This window comes from Lycorma delicatula, chromosome 2, assembly GCF_047948215.1.
Source record: "Lycorma delicatula isolate Av1 chromosome 2, ASM4794821v1, whole genome shotgun sequence".
Taxonomy (NCBI): Eukaryota; Metazoa; Arthropoda; class Insecta; order Hemiptera; family Fulgoridae; genus Lycorma; species Lycorma delicatula.
In genome coordinates, this window is record NC_134456.1 from 143101770 (window position 1) to 143123021 (window position 21252).

Here is a 21252-nt window from a genome sequence, read left to right on the forward strand (position 1 = left end):
CGTAAATGCCTATTTGAAATATTATTAGCCACCTGAGGAGTGTTTGAAACTTGAAATTTACCCATTGTTTTGTTCCATTTTGTTAATTTTGAAACCTGAATTTTAACTCTGCAATATAAATGTTGCTATTGTCACTACGACTTTCTGAAAAAAAATGTAGGGGGTATTTTTAGTAAAATATTCTGTTTGCATGTTATTAAAATTATACTATCAATTCTTTGATCCAGTAGTTGTCATTTATATCAAGATTTGATCACTTGTAATTGTAAATTGAGAGGCTCGCTAGCGCCCCTCGATTTAGGATTTTCCGACTCTCTTACCTTTAAATTCATTTTATTAAATAAATAAGAATGATTTTGGCTATGTGAATTCTTTTGAAGAATACTGAATAAAAATGTTATCTTATGTGCAAAACAGTGTTTTGATTAGCATTCTTGTTTGGAGTGCATTAGACTGCCACAGTAACTACTCTAAAAATATTCAAACTTGTAGTAGATCTGTCAAGTATGGTCAAAGTCCCATGTTTTTTCAATTGAAAATAAATCTAGTAACGATGTGGGTTACTTGGTTGATCATTATTTTTATCCATTACAGATCCTACAGGTTGAATTCACTAAGAGAAGAAACTCACAATTTTGTCACAACCATCTAAAAAACTTTGGAAGTAATACTTGACTGGACACAATAAAAAGATGGTTTAAATAATTGAAGGGACACAAAAAAGTCATTCATATTGCAAAGCTATTTTGTGGAATATATACACCTCTGAAAGTTTTGTTTCCTTGTAGTTTAATGGCTGGTTAGTTCTTTATAAATTAAATTAGAACTGTAAGTCAAACTACTAGTTAAGCAATGAGTAAAATAGTACATTTAAGATTAAATCTCTTATAAGCTTTTATTTTTAACCCCTGTGTTTCTTATTAGGATGTACTGAAATAATAAACATTTTAGGTAATGAAGGAAGATCAGATAGTTGAAGTAATGGTAATTTCTCTGACGGTTTAGTTACAAATTTTCTAATGTAAGTTGTATAATAAATATCCATGTAGATTTTTGAGTTAATGGAAAAGATTAGACTGACAAACTAGTTTCACAAAATCACATCAATCTTTATGTTAATGATGTAATAATGATGAATTTTTAATTGCAATTTGATTTATTAAAATACAGAAATTATATGTTTTTAAAATCTCTATATACATTGCATTTGAATCCTGTTAAACTGAATTGTATAAAATTTCATTTGAGTAACATTGAAATAAAATTATTTAAACTAGTTCTTAAAAATAATGAAATGACTGGTAATAATGACATCAAAACTTTATTTTAGGTTACTAATCAACTAACGGCTTTGACAATATTTTAAAAATTAAATGTGATATGGAAAATATGAAGTTATTTCTTTTTTCAGGAATGAGAGCAGTTAAATCAGTTTTGACTGCTGCTGGTAACTTAAAATTGAAATATCCAGATGAAAAAGAAGATATTCTAATGTTGAGATCTATTAAAGATGTAAATCTTCCTAAATTCTTAACCCATGATTTACCCCTCTTTCAGGTATAGTATTTGGTGAAATTTTATACTGAAGTAAATTTGATACTGAAGGATTTTTATTTCATTATGTGGTTTTAGAAAAAGTGCTCTCTTGTCAAAATAATTTTATTTATACATACTACTAACACAGTTATTATTCAGTTGGTCTTTTAATAATTTGAAAATTATTAATACAGTTATAGTAATTAATACCCGGTTTAACCAACAAATGTTTACATGCCACAATGGTTTGGGTAAATTGTAGAACTAATCCACCAATTAACTGACATGATACATCAGGAAAATAAATTATTAGTAATCAATATAAAGTGTAATGTACTGTAAACCAAACACACCTCTAGTTCAAGCACGCTGGAGCCTGTTATATAACTGACTAAATCATTAAAATACAGTTTCCTTCTCCACCATGATGCCCTCTTAAAACAGCTGACAATTAATAAATGCTTATTAAAAAAATGTGGTTTTAGATTTTTATTAGGATTTTTCAGAAATGATAATGGAGAAAGGTGGACTAGCTCAATATGGAAAGTCATGCAAGAGTATAAACAAATTTTGATGGGTAGAACATTAAAAAGGAGATGGGTAGACATTCCAGTATCGAAGAGCTGGTTAAGTAACTGTTAGAAATTGTTATGGTCCTGTTAGAAATAGTTAAGGTCAGAATGTTAAACATTCTGATGCTCTAAGGAAGGCAGAGTAAAAATTACTGTTAGATAGTGTTTGACTACTTCGCTCAATTTGTATAAAAAATATAAACTGAAATCAACAAAGGAATACTTCCACTCCTAGGTTCTTTGCTACTGTCTTGTAGAAAAATGAGGCAATTAGTTACGTTTAAAGTGAAATTTAAAAATATAAAAAGTAACTTAGTTTCTTACTTTAATGAAAGTTTCTTTATTTTCTTACTTGGTACTGGGCTTTTCTGTAGGACAAGAATTAAATCATTTGCTTCATATAATTCTGAAGAGAAAAGAATAAAGCTTTATTCTGTAACAACCAACATTAAAATAAATATTGACTTTTTATTCTTGATGCTAATTAAAAAACTATTAACTGCCAATTATAATTTAATTGTACCTGATTTTCACATGATTTATCATTTCAGGGAATTGCATCAGATTTATTTCCAGGAATTGTTCTTCCAGAACCTGATTATACTGTACTTAATGCTGCTACTCAACAAGCATGTGAAACATCTAATATTCAATGTACACCTTTCTTTTTAGAAAAAGTACAACAAATTTTTGAAATGATGATAGTGCGTCATGGTTTCATGATTGTTGGATTCCCATTTGGGGGGAAAACTACAGCATACCGAATGTTAGCTGAAGCATTAGCACTCATTGAAGAAAAGGTTTGTTATTGTTATTAATACATTTATAATAAATACTTTTTCATAAGAAAATGTGAGTATTTGAGTTAGAAAATAGGTTAAAGTGCAAATACTTTTAAAATTAAATATATAATACTTTAGATTTAATTTACTAAGCATTTGGCATAGTTGTTATTAATACAGTTGTATAAAATAAAGTTCCATTTACCAACAATTTTAAAAGTTTATATCAGAGTACTCCATCAGTATATATCAGAGCCGTTACTCCATCATCAGGGATTTTCCAAAAGATGTTAATTCAAATTTATAATTCTATTTAAATTGAAATTATTACATTCATATTAGTCGGTTGTCAAGAAATAAAATTAAATTGTACATCAATAAGACCGTAACGTCATGTTTGTAAGATGTTTGCGACTATTATGAAACAAATTAATATTAAATGAAATATTACCAATCTATTAATAATCATTATATAATTTGTTTATAAAGGATATCATTACCAAATCTAACCTGTTCATTCATCAATAACGGTGAATGAACAATTTGTCATTCCAATATATTTTAAGTCACAATTTTCACAATTAAGAGTATACACGCCTTGTTCTTCTGAAATTATTATTTTGATTTATTGTAATAGAAGGGTCTTCATTATTTATGTATTTTATTATTTGTTTTATACATTGTTTTTAATTTTTGTTAGTTAGCTTTATTTTGTCCTTTGTGTATTTTATTTTTTATTCTGGTGTATAATTTATTGATTAATTTAGTATCATATCCATTATTTAAAGCTATATATTTAATATTATTCCATTTCATTATGCAATTTTATAATATATTTAAGTATTTTTAATGCTCTATAAATTAATGAATTAAAGGTTGCCATTTTTGACTCCAAGGATGGAAAGATTTAAAATATATTATTTTAAATTTTATGGCCAGGTAATCAATACTGTTAATATTTTCTCTATTTAAAGTGAATTTAATATTTTTTAAAGAATTAATTTTTTTAATTATTGTATTTTCTTTGTTGTTAAACTTTTCTTTTATATAAAATTTGATGCTGAAAAATATTTTTATTTGAAACAAGAAAAAGGATCTAAGTAATGGGATCTCCACTTTCCGCTGCTGTAGCAGATATTATCTTTATGAATGAATTAGAAAACCCCCTGATATCCAATATAATTAATAAGCATCAAATTATTTTATATAAAAGGTATGTGGATGACATCTTGATAAAACAGTTTAACAATGAAGAAAATTTATATAATTATATAAATTAGAATTAAAGAACATATTAATTGTGTTATTAAAAATAATAAAGAAAAATTTAATGTCGCTAAACACATTGTAGAAACTGGACCTAATTATAACCCTAATGAATATATTAAAATATTAGAATACAATAATATTTATTATAAAATCAGAATCTTAGAAAAATTTCATATATATTTGAATAATAATAAATTGATGAATGAACAGGTTAATTAATTATTAATAGGTTGGTAATATTTCATTTAATATTAACTAAACATCTTACGAGCATGACATAAAGGTCTTACTGACGTACAATTTAATTCTATTTCTTGACTACCGACTGATATGAATGTAATAATTTTAATTTAAATACAATTATAAATTTGAATTAACATCTTTTGGAAAATCCCTGATGATGGAGTAACAGATCCGAAAGTACTCTGATATATACTTTTAAAATTGTTGGTCAATGGAACTTTATTTTATAAATATAACTCTTTAAACATTTTTTTTCATTTTTTATAAAGTTTTTTTTTTATTGTAGGGTGAAATGGATGAACATAAAGTACAAATTATTGTTATTAATCCTAAATCTATTACCATGGGACAGTTATATGGTCAATTTGATGCTGTGTCTCATGAATGGTCTGATGGAATACTTGCTGTTAGCTATAGGCAGTTTGCTATGTCCACCAACTTGGACAGGTGATGTGTGCATTAAATCATTACATATGTTTGTATTATATTAGTATCTAAGTGTCAACTTCTGTATTTATTTACATGAGATTTGGATTCCTTTATTCTTTTAGAGATATAAAAAGAGTAAAGATATTAGTATTTCATCGTTAATATGTTGCTGCATCTTTTTAGAAGAATGCTTGGTGTTGTGTTAAAAAGGTCGATTTTCCTCTTCTAAAAAAACAGCGATTTCATCTCTTAATTCATAAACATGTAGCAAAAATTTCCCATATGATAACAATCAATTCGTAATAAAATAGTATGCTGAATGTACTGCACCCGTCTTTACAAAGTGTAGAAAAGATTCTTGATTTTAAGGGTCTCATTTTACATAATTAACTACGATTACAACATCATTAGCACAATATTCAGACCAGGATTCATTTCTTTGAAAGCCAGAGCTTCTCTTTGGATCATGCAATGTGTCCAGACACACTGTGGAGATTTTTGTTTCACAAGTGTTTATATACTTTAGAATCTTCTTGACATTGACATGTATATTCCTCCACAGTTTTTCTACTCTGTTTGCATTATTTAAACAGCAAATAATGCAAGTGCTTTTGCTTTGACTTCTATTGGTTTGCAGAAAAGTAGTTCTTCCACTACTGACTTACCATCACAATATCGAACATAGGCAATGAAATGCGCATCTTTATTGCTATCTGTTGCCTCATCAAGCTCAACTGAAAACAATTTGTCATGTAATTCCCGAAAATCTGATGCTGTACATCTTCAACTATATCACCAATTCGACAGGCACCAGTATATTTTGATAGAGGTATAGACTGCAATTGTTTGGCAAAATTATCTCCAAACATAGTTTCTACAGTCTCAATTGCAGCTGGCAAAATAAGCTCTTCACCATTGGTGTGAAGCTTTTTACATCTGGATATTTTATATGAGACTTAAGTATTCTTAAGAATATTTTCTTGATTTTATTTTCAGAACCATACTCGTCTGTGCACTTGTTGATGCTTCACTATTGTCTAATGTTCGCTTATGTCCACTTAAAAATTTATCCATGATTCTGTATAAATCAACTGCTGTGAATATTTGATACAGTGAATTGCAATTAACACGCAAATTACAATATACACATTCATGATAGATTCAGTAACGATAGAAGGATCAACAGATTGGCTGGAATTGAACTAGCTGCAGCATTTACATACAGTTGCACAGACATTTCAGAATGTTGGAGACAAATCAGAACTTCTCGCAAAGCTGTGAGAATGACCGATATGATGGATGAAAGACAGAGAACAATAGAGAGGCATCGATTCTAGTTTTGTCGATGCAGCGGATCGATGTTACCAAATATCAATAAATTTATTTATTCTTGGAAATTTGTAAGGTTTGTAATTAAAGTTGTAGTGTAGCTTCATCGAAATACTTAAAATACATTGTTATTGTATGAGAGGGGGGGCATGATTAAAATTATGATTGAAAATTGGGTCGCAAATACTGAAAGGTTGAGAAATGCTGCTGTAAAGTAAATACTTGAATTACTTCCAGATTTATGGAAGTTTTCATCTGTCAGTTTTTTATTTTTTATTTGATTTACAGTTATAATTTGATATAATTAAATAAAAAAGGGTAGGAAAAATTTAGTTCCATTCTATGTTTATTTCTGTATAATTTATGTTACAGAAATTACTTTACTAGGAATGTGAACAGATCTGAAATGAACAGAGGTTTAGTATTGCAGAGTTATTTATGTTACTTTGTTGGTGTTTGTTTTAGGTAATAAGTAATTCATGTTGTGTTATTAGTCTGAATTTTTACAGGAAGTGGTTAGTTTTTGATGGCCCAGTTGATGCAATTTGGATTGAAAACATGAATACTGTACTTGATGATAACAAAAAGCTTTGTTTAATGTCTGGAGAAATTATTCAATTGGCACCTACCACCAATCTTATATTTGAACCAATGGATTTAGAAGCTGCATCTCCAGCTACGGTATATCAATTTTATTATGTTTAACTCTTGTTGCATACCTTGACGAAACATGACATACAATTTAAAATTTTATTTTCGAAGTAATGTATCTTTTTTCCCAAAGGACCTTATAAAGTTAATTTGTAAAAGCTTATTCATAACCAACTGCAAATATACTCATTTTAACACAGTTTGGAAGTTCTTTTAGTATGTGGATGTATGTTATTAAATGTCATGTATTAAAAAGAATGGAAGGTAAGTTAATTTTCTAATATATTAAAGTGTGAGGGTATAAAAAAGCTGTAAGGGTAGATTGTAGGAATTTGTAAGACTGTAGCAGATGAAGTAACTGATGTTAATTCTTAAAAACTGAAAGTTATTTTGATATAATATCTGACTGAATGGAATATACAAATGTTATATGGATTACCTTAAGATTTTCTTAATAATACTATTCTTAAAACAAATGTTACCAAATTACTTCCTATATTATTTTCTCTAGGTTTCAAGATGTGGTATGATATATATGGAACCAGCAACTTTGGGTTGGAACTGTTTACTTGATTCATGGGTTAATACGCTTCCAGCTGCTCTAAGTTCTCAGAGAAAGCAGATGATTAAAGGTCTTGTTCTTAGATTCTGCCCACCACTATTATATTTTCTTCGTAGAGGATCTGCAAAGGTTGTTTCTTAATATTTATAAAAATTAAAAGTAATTTTTGGTAACTGTAATAACATTGTATTCCTAATGTTTACTTAAAGAATCTGATTTACAAATTCAATATAACATTATGATTAATCCAAGTCATGAAATTAATTTACTAATGGATTGTTGTATTGTAAAGTGTATAATAATGATGAGATGTGGTGTATTATATGCACATGGGGTTACATGTGCGTGTTTGGGTGTTGTGTGCAGACTAACATGCATTTATTAGAACCACATATATGCATTTGCATTGTGGTCTAATAATTAAACAGAAGAGTATAGTCTTGATAAGATATAAGTTATGTAATAAGTATAATTATTTACATGAATCATAATATATACCAGTAGATAAAAGAAAATCAATGAAGATGCTGAAATCAGGGTATTCTTACTCATTGATCTGAATAGATGGAAATACTTCAGTCAATATGATTAACATTTTGCCTCTTTTTACCTAAAAATGTTGATTTAAAAATAGGTGAATGTGATGAATTTGTTCCAATTGTTTACAAAAGAAAATATAATAAAACTCTTTCCTTACAGAAAAAAATTATTCCCGATGGCAGTAATGTAGATTGAAGGTTGACAAATTTAATGAGGTAATTGTTTATGATGTTAGGTTGCAGCCAATAATGATAATTTTTTATTGAGATTTGTGAACTTCATTTAAAAATATTAAAGCTATCTGCCAAATGTGTAGATTAAAAAGAAAATAATTTATAAAAGCTCTATGTAAATTTTTTCTCTGTCCTCTAGAAGTAATTTTTTACAACAGTCGTGTACCTAATATTTCATTAACTGAACTTAATGAAATTCAATAATATGTTATGTTTATATTCAGTATTGTGATATATGCTGTGTCAGTCCATATGCTTAGGAAAATGTAAAGAAAAAACTTTAAAACAATACGATAACATTGAAGTAAAACATATATTCTAATATCACACTATTGAAATGGAGCTGAATTATTTGACCTTACTTATTTAACCTTAAAAGATAATTTCATTTTTGAAAATAAAAAAAATTCTTTTTCATTTTTTCATTACTGAAACTATGTGTTAGCACATTGAAGCAATGGAAGGAGAATCAACTGATTATGTTACTGTTTTGATTGTGTTAAGACTGTTACAATTAAATTTTCTGTTCATGGCATTGAATTGGGAGAAGAAAATCTTTCTTTTTACTATTTTTTTTTTTTTTGTCTGATGAAGGCTTTAAAATTGTCTGAAATGTGGGTGCTTTCCTCCAGTTTTCCTTCCAAGTTTGATAAAAGGTAAAGCCTACTGACTTTCTAAACTCAACATTTCAAGTCTATTTAAACTGCTTCAAAATTAGAAAGGAGTTGCCCTAATATCGGTTCTGTAATAATTTATATGTGGGCCTTTAAAATCAGTTGCAAGGTAATGATTCAAATGATGCTTCAGTCAGACTTAGGTTGAATTACTGATAAAAAAATGTGAGAGAATTGGAATTAAGTTTGTATGACAGTGTTTTTTTCTTTTTAAATGTTCTCTAGTTTTGAATTGATATTGTCCAAAAATTGTCAAATCTGATAATATTCAATAAAATGCTACTAATGAAGTATACATTATAAAATTAATTTTTTGATTTGTTAGATTTTTATGTGCTCAAGATATTTTTTAATCTTTAGTGATTTTAGCTATTGTTATTGGAAGAAAATAATATAATAAAATTAGGCATTATGCCAGTGTTATACAGATGATTCACGTAGTGTACTGGTGCTTTCTGAGCTCATACTAACAAAAATATTGAAAAAAGTTCAAATAAACATGGGTCTGGAAATGCTCCCCTGGTGAGTTAGAGCTAGCAAAAGGTTTTGCCCTAGAATTCAACCATATTGAATTCTAGAAACTCAATTTAAGGGGGGTTTCTGATGGTTTTTGACCTGACAAATTTAATAAATCTGGTTCAAACCATAGTCTTAGCAGTTTTTATAATATCCAAAGTAAATTTGTTGTCTAAAAGTATGCTTTCTTGTGTTTGTAATACAAAAAACTTTGTTAAATGATTAATTTGTTACAAAACTTGTAGAGAATTTAATTCTTAAAAAATGATGTAAAACAGCCCAATAAGAACAAATACAAGTTAAAAAAATTTGATATTGTTACTAACACGTAATGTATGAAAACAAGGATTATACATACAAATCATGTTTGCTTTCTTACAAAGTACAATTGCACAAAAAAAAAGTTGTTTAAAAGTAAAATTTTACGTATCTTTCTCGAATTGTGTCAATTGAAAATTGGAGAAATGATGATTATTTTGTAAGTTGATAATAGAAATCAGTTGGCCAACAATGCATTCTATGTCTTGTCATCAGTGTTACACACACACACACACACACATACACACATGCACATACACATACACATCGTGTGTGTGTGTGCGCGTGCGCGTAGGTGTGCGTGTATGTGTGTGCACATGCATGTACGCATGTGTATAATGCCGATTGCACAGGTTCATTTTATTTTACTGATGAGGCTGTTTACTCACAAGGGCATTAACCTTTGCAATGAACACATTTGGGTAGAAGGGTGATGTAATTTCCATCACCGATTTAGCATAAATTTGTGGTGTGGTCTAGTTTATGATCAGCTGATTGAACCATTCATTCTCTCAGGATGTCTAAATTGGGACATTTACTTAGAATTCATTAAGGAACACTAGCATCAAGATACTGGTTGTATTTTCAGCTTGATAGTGCGCCTCCCCACATCTCACGTGCCATATTGGCATACTTAAATGAGCAATTTCCTGAGTGATGGATTGGCTGCCCACACTGATCAAACCTGATCACACCAAGATCTCTTGATCTAACATTTAAATTTTTGCAATGAGGTTGGATGAAAAGTATTGTGTATAAGAGAAATGTTCATACACGTGAAGAGTTGGTAGTTAGTAATTACTCAAATTAGGGAAGTCGTGAAGAATTGCGAAAAGAAATGCTAGCAATCTGAAAGTATGCAGCCAAATGTACTGAAGTAAAACAGATTTTATTTTTTTAATTTAATTTTTATTTTTTTAACATTGTATCAATTGTACAGTAACTTCATTTTCTGTAGTTGACGTTAAAAAACCCACCAGGTTGGTCTAGTGGTGATTGCGTCTTCGCAAATCAGCTGATTTGGAAGTCGAGAGTTCCAGCGTTCAAATCCTAGTAAAGTCAGTTATTTTGACACGGATATGAATACTAGATCGTGGATACTGGTGTTCTTTAGTGGTTGGGTTTCAATTAACCACACATCTCAGCAATGGTCGAACTGAGACTGTACAAGACTACACTTCATTTACACTCATACATATCATCCTCATTCATCCACTGAAGTGTTATCTGAAAGATAATTACTGGAGGCTAAACAGGAAAAAGAAAGAAAAAGTTAATACTAAAAAGTTTTCTCAGAATTAAATTTTGTACAAGTTTTGTAATAAATTTTATGCATTTATTAATGCATAAAATGCAACAAAGTTTTTGTTTTACAGCCTTAAGAAACCATGCTTTTAGACAACAAACTTTTCTGTTTATATCAGCTGTTATGAAAAGTAATGGAAATATGGTTCTGAAATCTGTTATTCAATTGTCAGGCCAAAAACCATAGGAAATCCTCAAGTTTTTCTCATAGTTTAGGTCCTAGAATTTCAGTACGGTTTTATTTCATTTTCTGCGTAGGATTCAGGGTGAAATCTTTCGCTAGTTGTACCTCGCTAGAGGAAGCATATTTTATTTATATGTTATTTTTACAGATAAAAATAGATATAAATAGAAAATTTAATTTGAGTATTTCATTTACAGTAGTAAATTTCTAAATTTATGTAATAAGTAGTTTATATGAATTGTGGTTAATACATAATTATGGTTCTAATAGACATTTGTAATTACATTTTTCAGGAAATATTTCCTTCATCTGATTCCAATTTATTACGCTCATTAATGAATATATTTGATTGCTTTATGGATGATTTCAATGATGATAAATTTGTCGAAGCATTGACAGAACTTGACACCCGTGCTCAGTTAGAGGTAAATTTGTTATGATTGTGATTGCATGATTAAAAATATAAATCAACAAATTCTGAAAAATTCATTTATTTGTTGTACATTTTATTATATACTAGCTAGTCAGGACTTGCTATGCTCATCCGACTGTCTAGCTAGGAGATTCTGTCCCCCTGGACCTCCCCCCCTGTGAGTTTGTTAGCCTCATATTTGTGAGAATAGTAAATATATTACAGATATTCAGTAAAGAAAAAAAAATGAGTAATTTTACTACACTATATTTCTGGTGCCATGGTGATAGAAATATTAAGTAAATGATAATAAATGAAGTAAAGATAAGTAGTGATTTGATATAATTTTTGTTTTTTTAATGAATATCTTTAATATTTTAACCCTCAAGGGGCTAGGGCCTTGACACTTTCCCTGGAATAACACGAATGTATCCTGAAAATTTGACAGTAATCTGTCTGTTGATTCTTGAGTATGGCTGTTAAACAGACAGTTCCCAAACTCCTATATATTTTATCAGACTAATTATGTATTTTTGTATATTTATTATTCTATATCGTGAAACATTAATTGCAAAACAAAAAAAAAAAAAAAAAAAAAAAATTATTCTAGGTGACTTATTTATCCATTTCTATTCCTTTTTTAAAAAAGTTACTTGCAGGTAAATTATCCAAGCCATGTGAAGATTAGAGGTTGGTGAAGGGAAGATGACTTTTGAGTTTATTTGTGTATTACAGAAACAATAATTTTTCATATTCAATGAAAGTTACAATCACTCCTCTAATTAGTATTCTTGTACTGACAGGTGAATAAGTATTAATTTAGAATATTTTCTAATTATTTCTAAAATCATTTGTAGGACTAAATAATCTGTTATTAAATTTAAATGACTTGTTATAGTCCCTATGTGGTTGTATATAGCCAACTAGTTACTTTTGAAATATTTATTGCATTTCTAATCCTTCTTCAGTCATTTTTTGGTAATCCTTTTTCTTAACAAACAATCTTCTATCAGACAAACCAGTATATGACTGATTCATAAATATTAAACTTTTTTATGTCAAAAGCTTCTTTTTGTTTTCATAGGAAAACAAATTTGCTGTATGCCTGCAGATCTGTGATCGACAAATTATGAATGCTTTTCATGTTATTACAATATATAGAGTGGCCACAAAATCCCTTTCTGTATAGTGAAATAAAATGAATTGTTGTCATTTGTTTAATATTTTTATACATAAACCTTATTTTAAATTAACATCTTTATGTCCCCAACATTGCACACAGTTTTATCAGCCTCTTTGTATTTAGACATTTTCTACCATGTTAAAGGATTAAGATAGTAAAAACAATTTCTGATAGCAGTTTTTCAGCCCAAATTCTTTAGTTACAAATGGTAGATTTTTTTTTTTGGATTATGTCCACGGAGAGTTGTTACAGGTTAAGTTGATTTTTAGATGGCCACTGAATTTTGGAGCCCCTACTATTCAAAATTCATTTACAGTCCTTTACCAATTGAGCATAAGCTACAGCTCCATCTTGCTGTAATATAGCTATTAATATCACACCAATTAGTTGAAGCTGAGGAATAAAATAACTTTTGAGCATGTTAAGCTGTGAAATGCTTTTAACATGTTTGCCTCAAAAAAAGTATGATCCTATCATATCCATGTCAGATATCATTGCCAAAATATATACATGATGGTGTCTAATTTCCTCATTAAATGGGGGCTTTTCTTGATGCCACAACTATTCATTTTGAGATCTATTCTGGTAAAAGGTTATTAATCGAAGAAGAAAACAAGTTTCTGTGATTGGACATTGAGAACACCTTAGAGGAACTTTGCAATAAGTTTCCCTTGAAGCCATGTTCTGGTAAGAACGCTCAACAACATGAGCAGGTTTGTGGCTGTTAGTCTGTGAGCGTTAAAGGGCCTAAACCCAAGACCTTTGAATTATTTTCTGAAGTGCTAAATGGAGAATATTTAGCTCAAGATGTTGACTTGAGGTCATTAACAGGATTCCGCAACATCAGAGTTATTCAATCAAGTGGAAGGATAGTCAAATTTTTTCAGTCATCTTGAAATTGAGGACTGATCCAGTGGAAAAGATTTTTCCACTGGGTTTTTCTCTCCTCTTTCTCCTCTTTCACAGTTACAATTGATGGAGCTTTCTTATTAAAATATAAACAAAAAGATTCCCATGCTTATTTCTTTGTATAGATGAATTGGTTGAACATTTTCTTAATGAAAAATGGGAGGAATTGTTTAAATGAAAACAATCATGTTCAGTTAACTTGAGTAAAATAGTCATTGGAGGAATAACTTAGTTTAATAAATACTTTAAATCAGTAGAAGTGAAACAATATAACCAAAAAAAAAGTTACCTTATTGTGAATAAATTACTTAATATCATACTGAGAAATTTATAAACATCCACTATATGGCTGATTTGACATTCATGTCTTAACTGACCAAGACTAACAAATTTGAATTTTGAATGGAGTTGTAGTGTTTTTTTCTGCAGTCCTACTTCAATTAGTGTTGTTTTTATCTTAGCTTTTTTGATATTGTTTGTTTAAACCTGCTTGCACTGTAATGATTTTTCATAAGAGTTGTTTTTGTTTTCGTACTTTTACAATGTTGTTTCAATTAACATCTTTATACTGAGAATGCACCATTGATGTAGAAAAGGGACTATCTGTAATTTTATGTACCATGTGTGGGCATGTATTTTTTGGATCTTAATAAGTAGATGTATATGTGTATTTATAGGTTATCTAAACTAGCAAATAGAAAATAAATTTCAAATTTTCAGTTGCATAGATTTTACAATACCGAACTTTGTAACTATAAATGTCTTTTAGACTTTTATAGTTGTGATATAACTCCTACGTGTAGTGCGTTAGCGTTAAGAAGTTTATGTATAATGTTAGAAGTTAATGTAAGAAATTTATTTCATTGGTAGAATAATTAACACTAATTGCGCTAAGAAAATAGAATCTGAATTGTTAGTATATTACTTGTTGGTTGTAAAACACAGTACGAGTATCTTTCTGTGATAAGGTTTCTTATTAATTGGTTGCTAGTCCAAAATATATTTACAATAGTATTTCTTTTTGATGCTGTGTCTTCTATAAATCTATAATTCTAGTTACTAATGTTTTCCAGGGTGGTGAGTTTCTTTCAATATTTCCATGCTTCATTGTACTGATTGTTTTAGAAATAATTTCTGGCTTTTACCAAATTTAAAAACTTACTTACTGAGTGTAGGTACTGGTTGTTTGCTATAATACTGATGTTTTGAGGGGAATGAACTGTGTGCCAATCGAGATATTCAGTCACCTCTTATTTATTGCCTCATCCTATTCTTTACTTTAAGAAAATAATTGTTACAGCCACTGGATGTTTACAATATATAACAATCTTAAATTTTTGAGTTTACCTAGTTTAAGATATTTGAAGATACCTGAAGGTATGTTATATGATTATTTTATCGAATACCTTTATATTCATTTTCTGTATTTTAAAAATATTTTTATTAATTTTCTATTACTATGTAATTCAGGTGTATGCCAATTTTAATCATAGTTTTATTCAATATTTTTCAGGGAGTATTTTTCTTTTCCTGTATCTGGTCACTTGGTAGTACACTTGATACACCTAGCAGAGAAAAGTTTGATATCCTATTTAGAGCATTACTTGAAAAAGAGTTCCCAAATGAAATAGGTGTAACTTTTGGACTGCCAGATGAGTACATGAAACCACCTCAGAAACCATACATTTTTACAATTCCTGAAAAATTTACTGTTTTTGATTATAGATATATTAAAGAGGTAGGTTTAATTATTATCATTTTTCATAATAAAATTATATTATTATATAATTTAATTGAATAATATAATAATATTATGAAAAATATAATATATAGTAATAAATTAAATATAATTTTGTATAACAAATATTCTATAATTTGGGTATTCTGAAAAGTTTGGATTATAAGAAGTAAAAATTGAATAAGGTACGTGTGTTACTAGCTGAAGAAAGGTAAAGATAAAATTGTTAAATTGGGAATAAAGTTATACAATTTAAACCTCAATGCTGTATAAAAGAAAAAATGGTTGCAGACCTAAATAAATCATTAACTGTTTTATCAGTTCAGAATATCAAAACACTATTTGAAGTGTTAAATAGTAAACTATGGAATGGTCATGGGTTGTATGAGATGTTACTGTATTAATATTTTCAAGGAACTACATTGATATAATTAATGCTATTGTAGCTAAAATGAATTAAAGTTTATCTGTTGCAAAATAGTGTAGTTGAAAACGAAATGCATTCTCTAAGTTACAAAAAATCCATTAGTTCAGGTGTATGTCCATATTAATGGTTAAGAAGTCTCATTTTATAAATTGTTTCATATAAAGAGTGATCTGTGAGATTTTGTTAGTGCTCCCTTACTGCTTAAATTTTACTACATTACACAGTGTAGTTTAGTTGTATTTAGAGATAATCCTCACTTTTCACTTTTTCTAGTAAGCAAAGTTTAGAAAGTTGAGTTGACAGACAGGGCAGGGACGAATTGCTGGAGCAGTTACTGCCACCTTCTTGCTATTTGACATTCATCATTGTATGCTATCAACTCGTACACTATCAACTCCACTGATATATTAGCAGTGCCAACATTACTTCCAGGCGTGTCTAGAAAGGCATAGTCTAAGTATCTATATGTGATATGGTTTCCAAATTTTGATAAGAAATACATTATATTATATTAAATTTTAAGGACTGGCATTCTAGTTTTTCTAAAGTCCCAAGAATTTGCTGTAAAAATAAATAATTATCAAATGTGATTGGGTTGTTTAAATGTTTCAACAATACATATGATGTATAAAAACACAATAATATTCTAAAAAAATCTTGTTTTCTTAGTTATACTGTTTTAGTTGTTTGTAATAATAAAATGGTATGTTTAAATGGTACGTTACAGTAAGTTCTCTATGCTTTTTAGTAGCATAGACGAGATGCTGTTTTCCTCTCTTTTTTAATTATTATTTATACTTTTCTTGAAGTTTGTGTAGTGCATAAGAGAGATAACAAGCAATGTTACTTTGCTACTCCATTAATAATACAATATTTAAGATTACATTTGGTTATGTTGAAGATAATATATTTCATTAAGTATTATTTTATTTTTATTTATAAGCTGTTTTACAAATTTAGGGAAGTACTGGACGTTTATACTACTTGCTTTACAGCTAATAATAAATATTTTCCCTGTTTCTGTGCATATTTATCATTACAGAATTAAATTTTGATGCAGGAATATTTTGTTTCTCAAAGGTTAAGCGTAGCATGTACAGTATTATATAATTTTGTCTATTCATTTTTTTCATTTCTTTTTTGTTTACTTACTGGTAAATAAGGGTAAGGGAAAGTGGAAACCATGGCAGGATGAGTTAGCTTCACTTCCTCCAATTCCAAGAGACATTCCAGTTAATCAAATTATTGTTGCAACTGTTGAAACAGTCCGCAATATGGCTCTATTATCACATCTTGTAACACATCAAAAAGCAATAATGTTTGTTGGACCAACCGGCACTGGAAAATCTGCATACACATCGGTGAGTAATGTTCATTTTTATTGCTGAATCACAATACTGAGTAAATTGAATATGAAATGAAAATTTATTATAGTCAAATTTAAATTTGATAAAAAATTTATTATACTCTACCATCGCAATGACACTGCTTAAACAATAGAATAGCATTAATGATGCTAACTTGACCAGAAATTTATAATTTTTTAAATACAAATTTAATTAGTTTTAGTTTTTTTTTTAATTAGTTTTTTTAATTTAATTAGTTCTGTACTTTTTAAACAAGTTGATAATTTGCTATTATTACATCAAGCTTGTTACCCTGATTTTGGAGATTAATTTCATTCTCTTTAGCATGTAGGGTTTTTCCTGTGTTGGAATTTAAGATTCTAATTTAATTTTAATTTTCTTGAAATTCTATTCTATTTTCTTCTTTGCTGCTTTTAACAAACTAATCTACTTCTCTCATTGGTACTCAGTATTTTCTTTCTTTTAAAAAAATAAATTCGTGTTGTGGAAGGTTTTGTCATTGTATTTGCAAGTTGCTGATCAATTGATAAGTGAAGTGTTACTGACCATTGAAGTTATTCTTTGTTGATTATATTCAAATACAGATAAGACAAGATAATACAAATAAACTAGATTGGTGGGTTATGTATTATTAATATACTTAGGTTTCATTAATTTGGTGATAGAGGGATGTTTTGAAAAAGCTTAAGAACTGCATATATGAATAAGGTGGTAATGTAGGATATAGTAATGAATATGTTGAGGTTGGAATGAAAGAAAGGTTCTAAAAGGAATAGTGTCAGATGCAAATAAGAGTTCATCTGAAGTGAAATAAACATTTGAATATAACATTATAATCTGTTTAAAAGAGAAAATAAAGAAAAGCAAGCACTGATTCTAAAAATGTGTAAGACAATCATGTGTAGTCTGTTCCTAATTGTCTTTAATTTATAAAAAGCAGTAAAAGAATTAATGGAAAAATTTTTGAGCAGAGTAAGAAGAAATAAAAATAAGATTCATGCCATTGTTCTTTTGGCAGAAACCAGAGATGAGTTCAGTCTAAAATTGAGTGAAACAAAGGTAGTGAAATGTGTTCAGAGTGCATTACACGTGAAAAAATTTGTTACTTAGTAAAAAGGATGTAAAATTACAAAGAATGGACAAAACTGCAGGCAACAAAAATATTATCGTGCAAGAAAATAATAATATCAAATATCAATGAATTTCTATGGTATGGTGTAGCAGTTTTATCACAGTAAAACATGGCATTAGGAAGAGCAGAAAGTAAAGGAGGTATTTAGATGCCTTTGAAATGTAGTGTTACAGGAGGATGTTAAAATGAACTAGATAATTACCTAGTTAAATCATGAACTAGTTAAATATACCTAGCTTCAGTTAATTTGGTGGTAGAGGATGTGTAGAAGAAGCTGAAGAACTGCAGATGTGAAACTGAGATTGAGATTGTAGATTGAAGTTGTGAATATGTAGCAGTTAGTACAGAAGGAAAATAAATGCTCAAAAAGTAGTAGTATCAAACCAATCAACTGGCCTAATAAAAAAGAGATTACATTTGCCATTACTTTTCTGAAGTAATAGCCTATCCTCCTAAATGGCATTTGTATGTGTCTGTATCTGCATCACCCTTAGATTAGCACTGGAATGTCACCAGCAGAAAATCCTGATTTGTTAGTGCATGTCTCGTGGTGGTTAGATGTATACTTGTTACATTATTATATATTGATTGACATATGTGTGAAATATATATATATCAAAGTTTTGGGGAAATTTAGTACTTTTTAACCGGATCGAACATTTCAGACAAAAATCACAAATCTCTAAACGGTTGGTCCTAGTCCTCTGAAAATTTTTCGACCCTGCTCTGTAAAACCCCTCTGCACCCAGTGGTACCCATCGGATGATAATATTTTTTCAAGTGCCCCAGGGAGCTGTTTGGAAATTGGGGAGGAGGTATGATGGGGTGCCAGTGCCACTGTATCTCGGCAACCGCTTATCCAATTTTCAAGATTCAAACAGCATATGTATCAACAGGTCAGGTGCTAACAGTTTAATGCATTGGGTGCACACTTGATCGACCAGATCTTGGTTATCCGGAAATTAAATCGTTTAGCCTTATGTTTTGATTGCACGTGCCCACGTAAAGCATACTGATCCGATCTTTAATAAATACGCTCAAACCTGTGCGCTAGCGCAGCTGTAAAGTATAAATTTATGAAGACTAAAAAGTAGAAAATAAAAAATATATAAAAAACCACTCCACTTTTTAAAAACCACTCCATTAAATGCACTAAAAAATAGAAAATAGAACATATGTAAAAACATTTTTAAAACACCACTCAAACTAAACACGCAAAAATATAAAAAATAATTTTAGGACGGTATCTCAGAATGGATTTGACACAAACTTTGGTGGTTATATCTTGCATATCACCATCAAAGCTTGTCAAATTCATTCTGAGGTACCATCCTAAAATTATTTTTTTACCTTTTAGTGCATTTTTGAAACCTTTTTACATAATTTTATTTATTTATGTAATTGGTTATAGTTCATTATTAACAGTAGGCAATGGAATGTATCGATCACTAGCGGAAAATCCTGATTTGTTAGTATCAATTTCTAGAGTTAAATTTCTAATTTAACTTTTGTTATGTCAATTGTCTTCATTAAAAAAAAAGTATTTTTTACACAAGAGGTAATCAATTTTGGACACTAATAATCCCATTCCGAGATGCCGCCTCCCTGGAGGGGGCCGAGCTGCAGAGGCGTTACCGTAGGCACATCCTACAGCTAGTAATATCAGATATCCTTAATACTTAATTTAATAATTTCAATAATGGTCATTTAAAATTTGAAATCCACTTTTAATATTTTTTTTTTAATATTATAAAATAATATTAGCTAATAAATATATTAAATATATTATATAATATATTTTATATTATATATTATATAATATATTATAAATATATATATTTATATAATAATATATTAGCTAATAATATAATACTGTAAAATATTTACTATTAATCCAATGAGTAAAAACTGATCTTCTGAATTCTCTCCAATCAAAATTAATTCTTAATATTTTTGAATGTTTCTAGTTTTCCTTGAAATTTTATTCTGCACTATCTAAACATTTGTTGCCTAAAAATAAATGAAAGTTGAATCAATTTTTCTAGTACTTCTATGTGTTTTTATTTTTCTTTAATTCATTTTATTTATTAAAACAGGAAAAATTTGTAAGTATTGAATTAAAATATACATCTTTATTCACCCCTTCTGCTTTGTAGTATTGGGCCATCAAATAAACTTCCTAAATTCAGTTTAACTTGAACTCAGCATCAAACGCGTGTGAACACACACATGCAGATGTGTAAGACATAAATCTGTTTGACATAGATCAAATTTGAAAATTTTTAGAATCATAATTATTTTCTTGCAGAATATATTTTTCATTAAAGTCTGTTAATAGTTAAATACTAACTTGTTTCAGGAATTTTTACTGAAAAAAGTTGATCAGAATATATATAAACCATTATTTATTAATTTCTCTGCACAGACCTCTGCCAATCAGACGCAAGATATTATTATGAGCAAATTAGATAAAAGACGCAAAGGTAAGATTTAATTGATATTCTTAATGATCCTTTCTTATACATGATTTTTTAGAATGTTTTATAAATCAAACTGTTACATATTTGCATTGTGTTAACGTCATCAATAAGGGCATTTACTTTAATGTTTTTTTTTTTTTTCAGTGGTTAAAATGTTTTGCTACAGTTAAGCAGACAGGGAAATAGAAAACAATAATAAGCAAGTTTTGAATTTAAAAAACTAATTTATAAATTCAAAAATAAAATTTTTATCTGTAAAAATATATTATTTTTATAAGGTCATGATGATATAAATGAGAAAAAATTTCTTATTATAAATAGAACGTTCATTTTGTGGATGTGAAATGCAAAAAATCTTAAATTAAATTTGTCACATAAAATAAGTGTACTCTGCCTATGAAAAACGAAAATTACTTTAAGAATAAAATATGATTTGCTATGAAATGAAAAAAATAATAATT

At 28.7% G+C, this 21252-nt stretch overlaps 1 protein-coding gene across 1 annotated transcript in view; it reads left to right on the forward strand.

Annotated features, from left to right (window-relative positions):
- LOC142319287 (dynein axonemal heavy chain 7-like) overlaps window positions 1-21252 on the forward strand; it is a 187489-nt gene that overhangs the window by 60947 nt on the left and 105290 nt on the right. Inside the window, exons 20-28 of the mRNA XM_075356394.1 lie at window positions 1412-1557; window positions 2660-2908; window positions 4689-4849; window positions 6670-6841; window positions 7323-7502; window positions 11437-11568; window positions 15161-15385; window positions 16976-17173; window positions 20671-20794. Of these exons, the coding sequence (XP_075212509.1) occupies window positions 1412-1557; window positions 2660-2908; window positions 4689-4849; window positions 6670-6841; window positions 7323-7502; window positions 11437-11568; window positions 15161-15385; window positions 16976-17173; window positions 20671-20794 (1587 nt within the window). The remainder of the gene's footprint in view (window positions 1-1411; window positions 1558-2659; window positions 2909-4688; window positions 4850-6669; window positions 6842-7322; window positions 7503-11436; window positions 11569-15160; window positions 15386-16975; window positions 17174-20670; window positions 20795-21252) is intronic.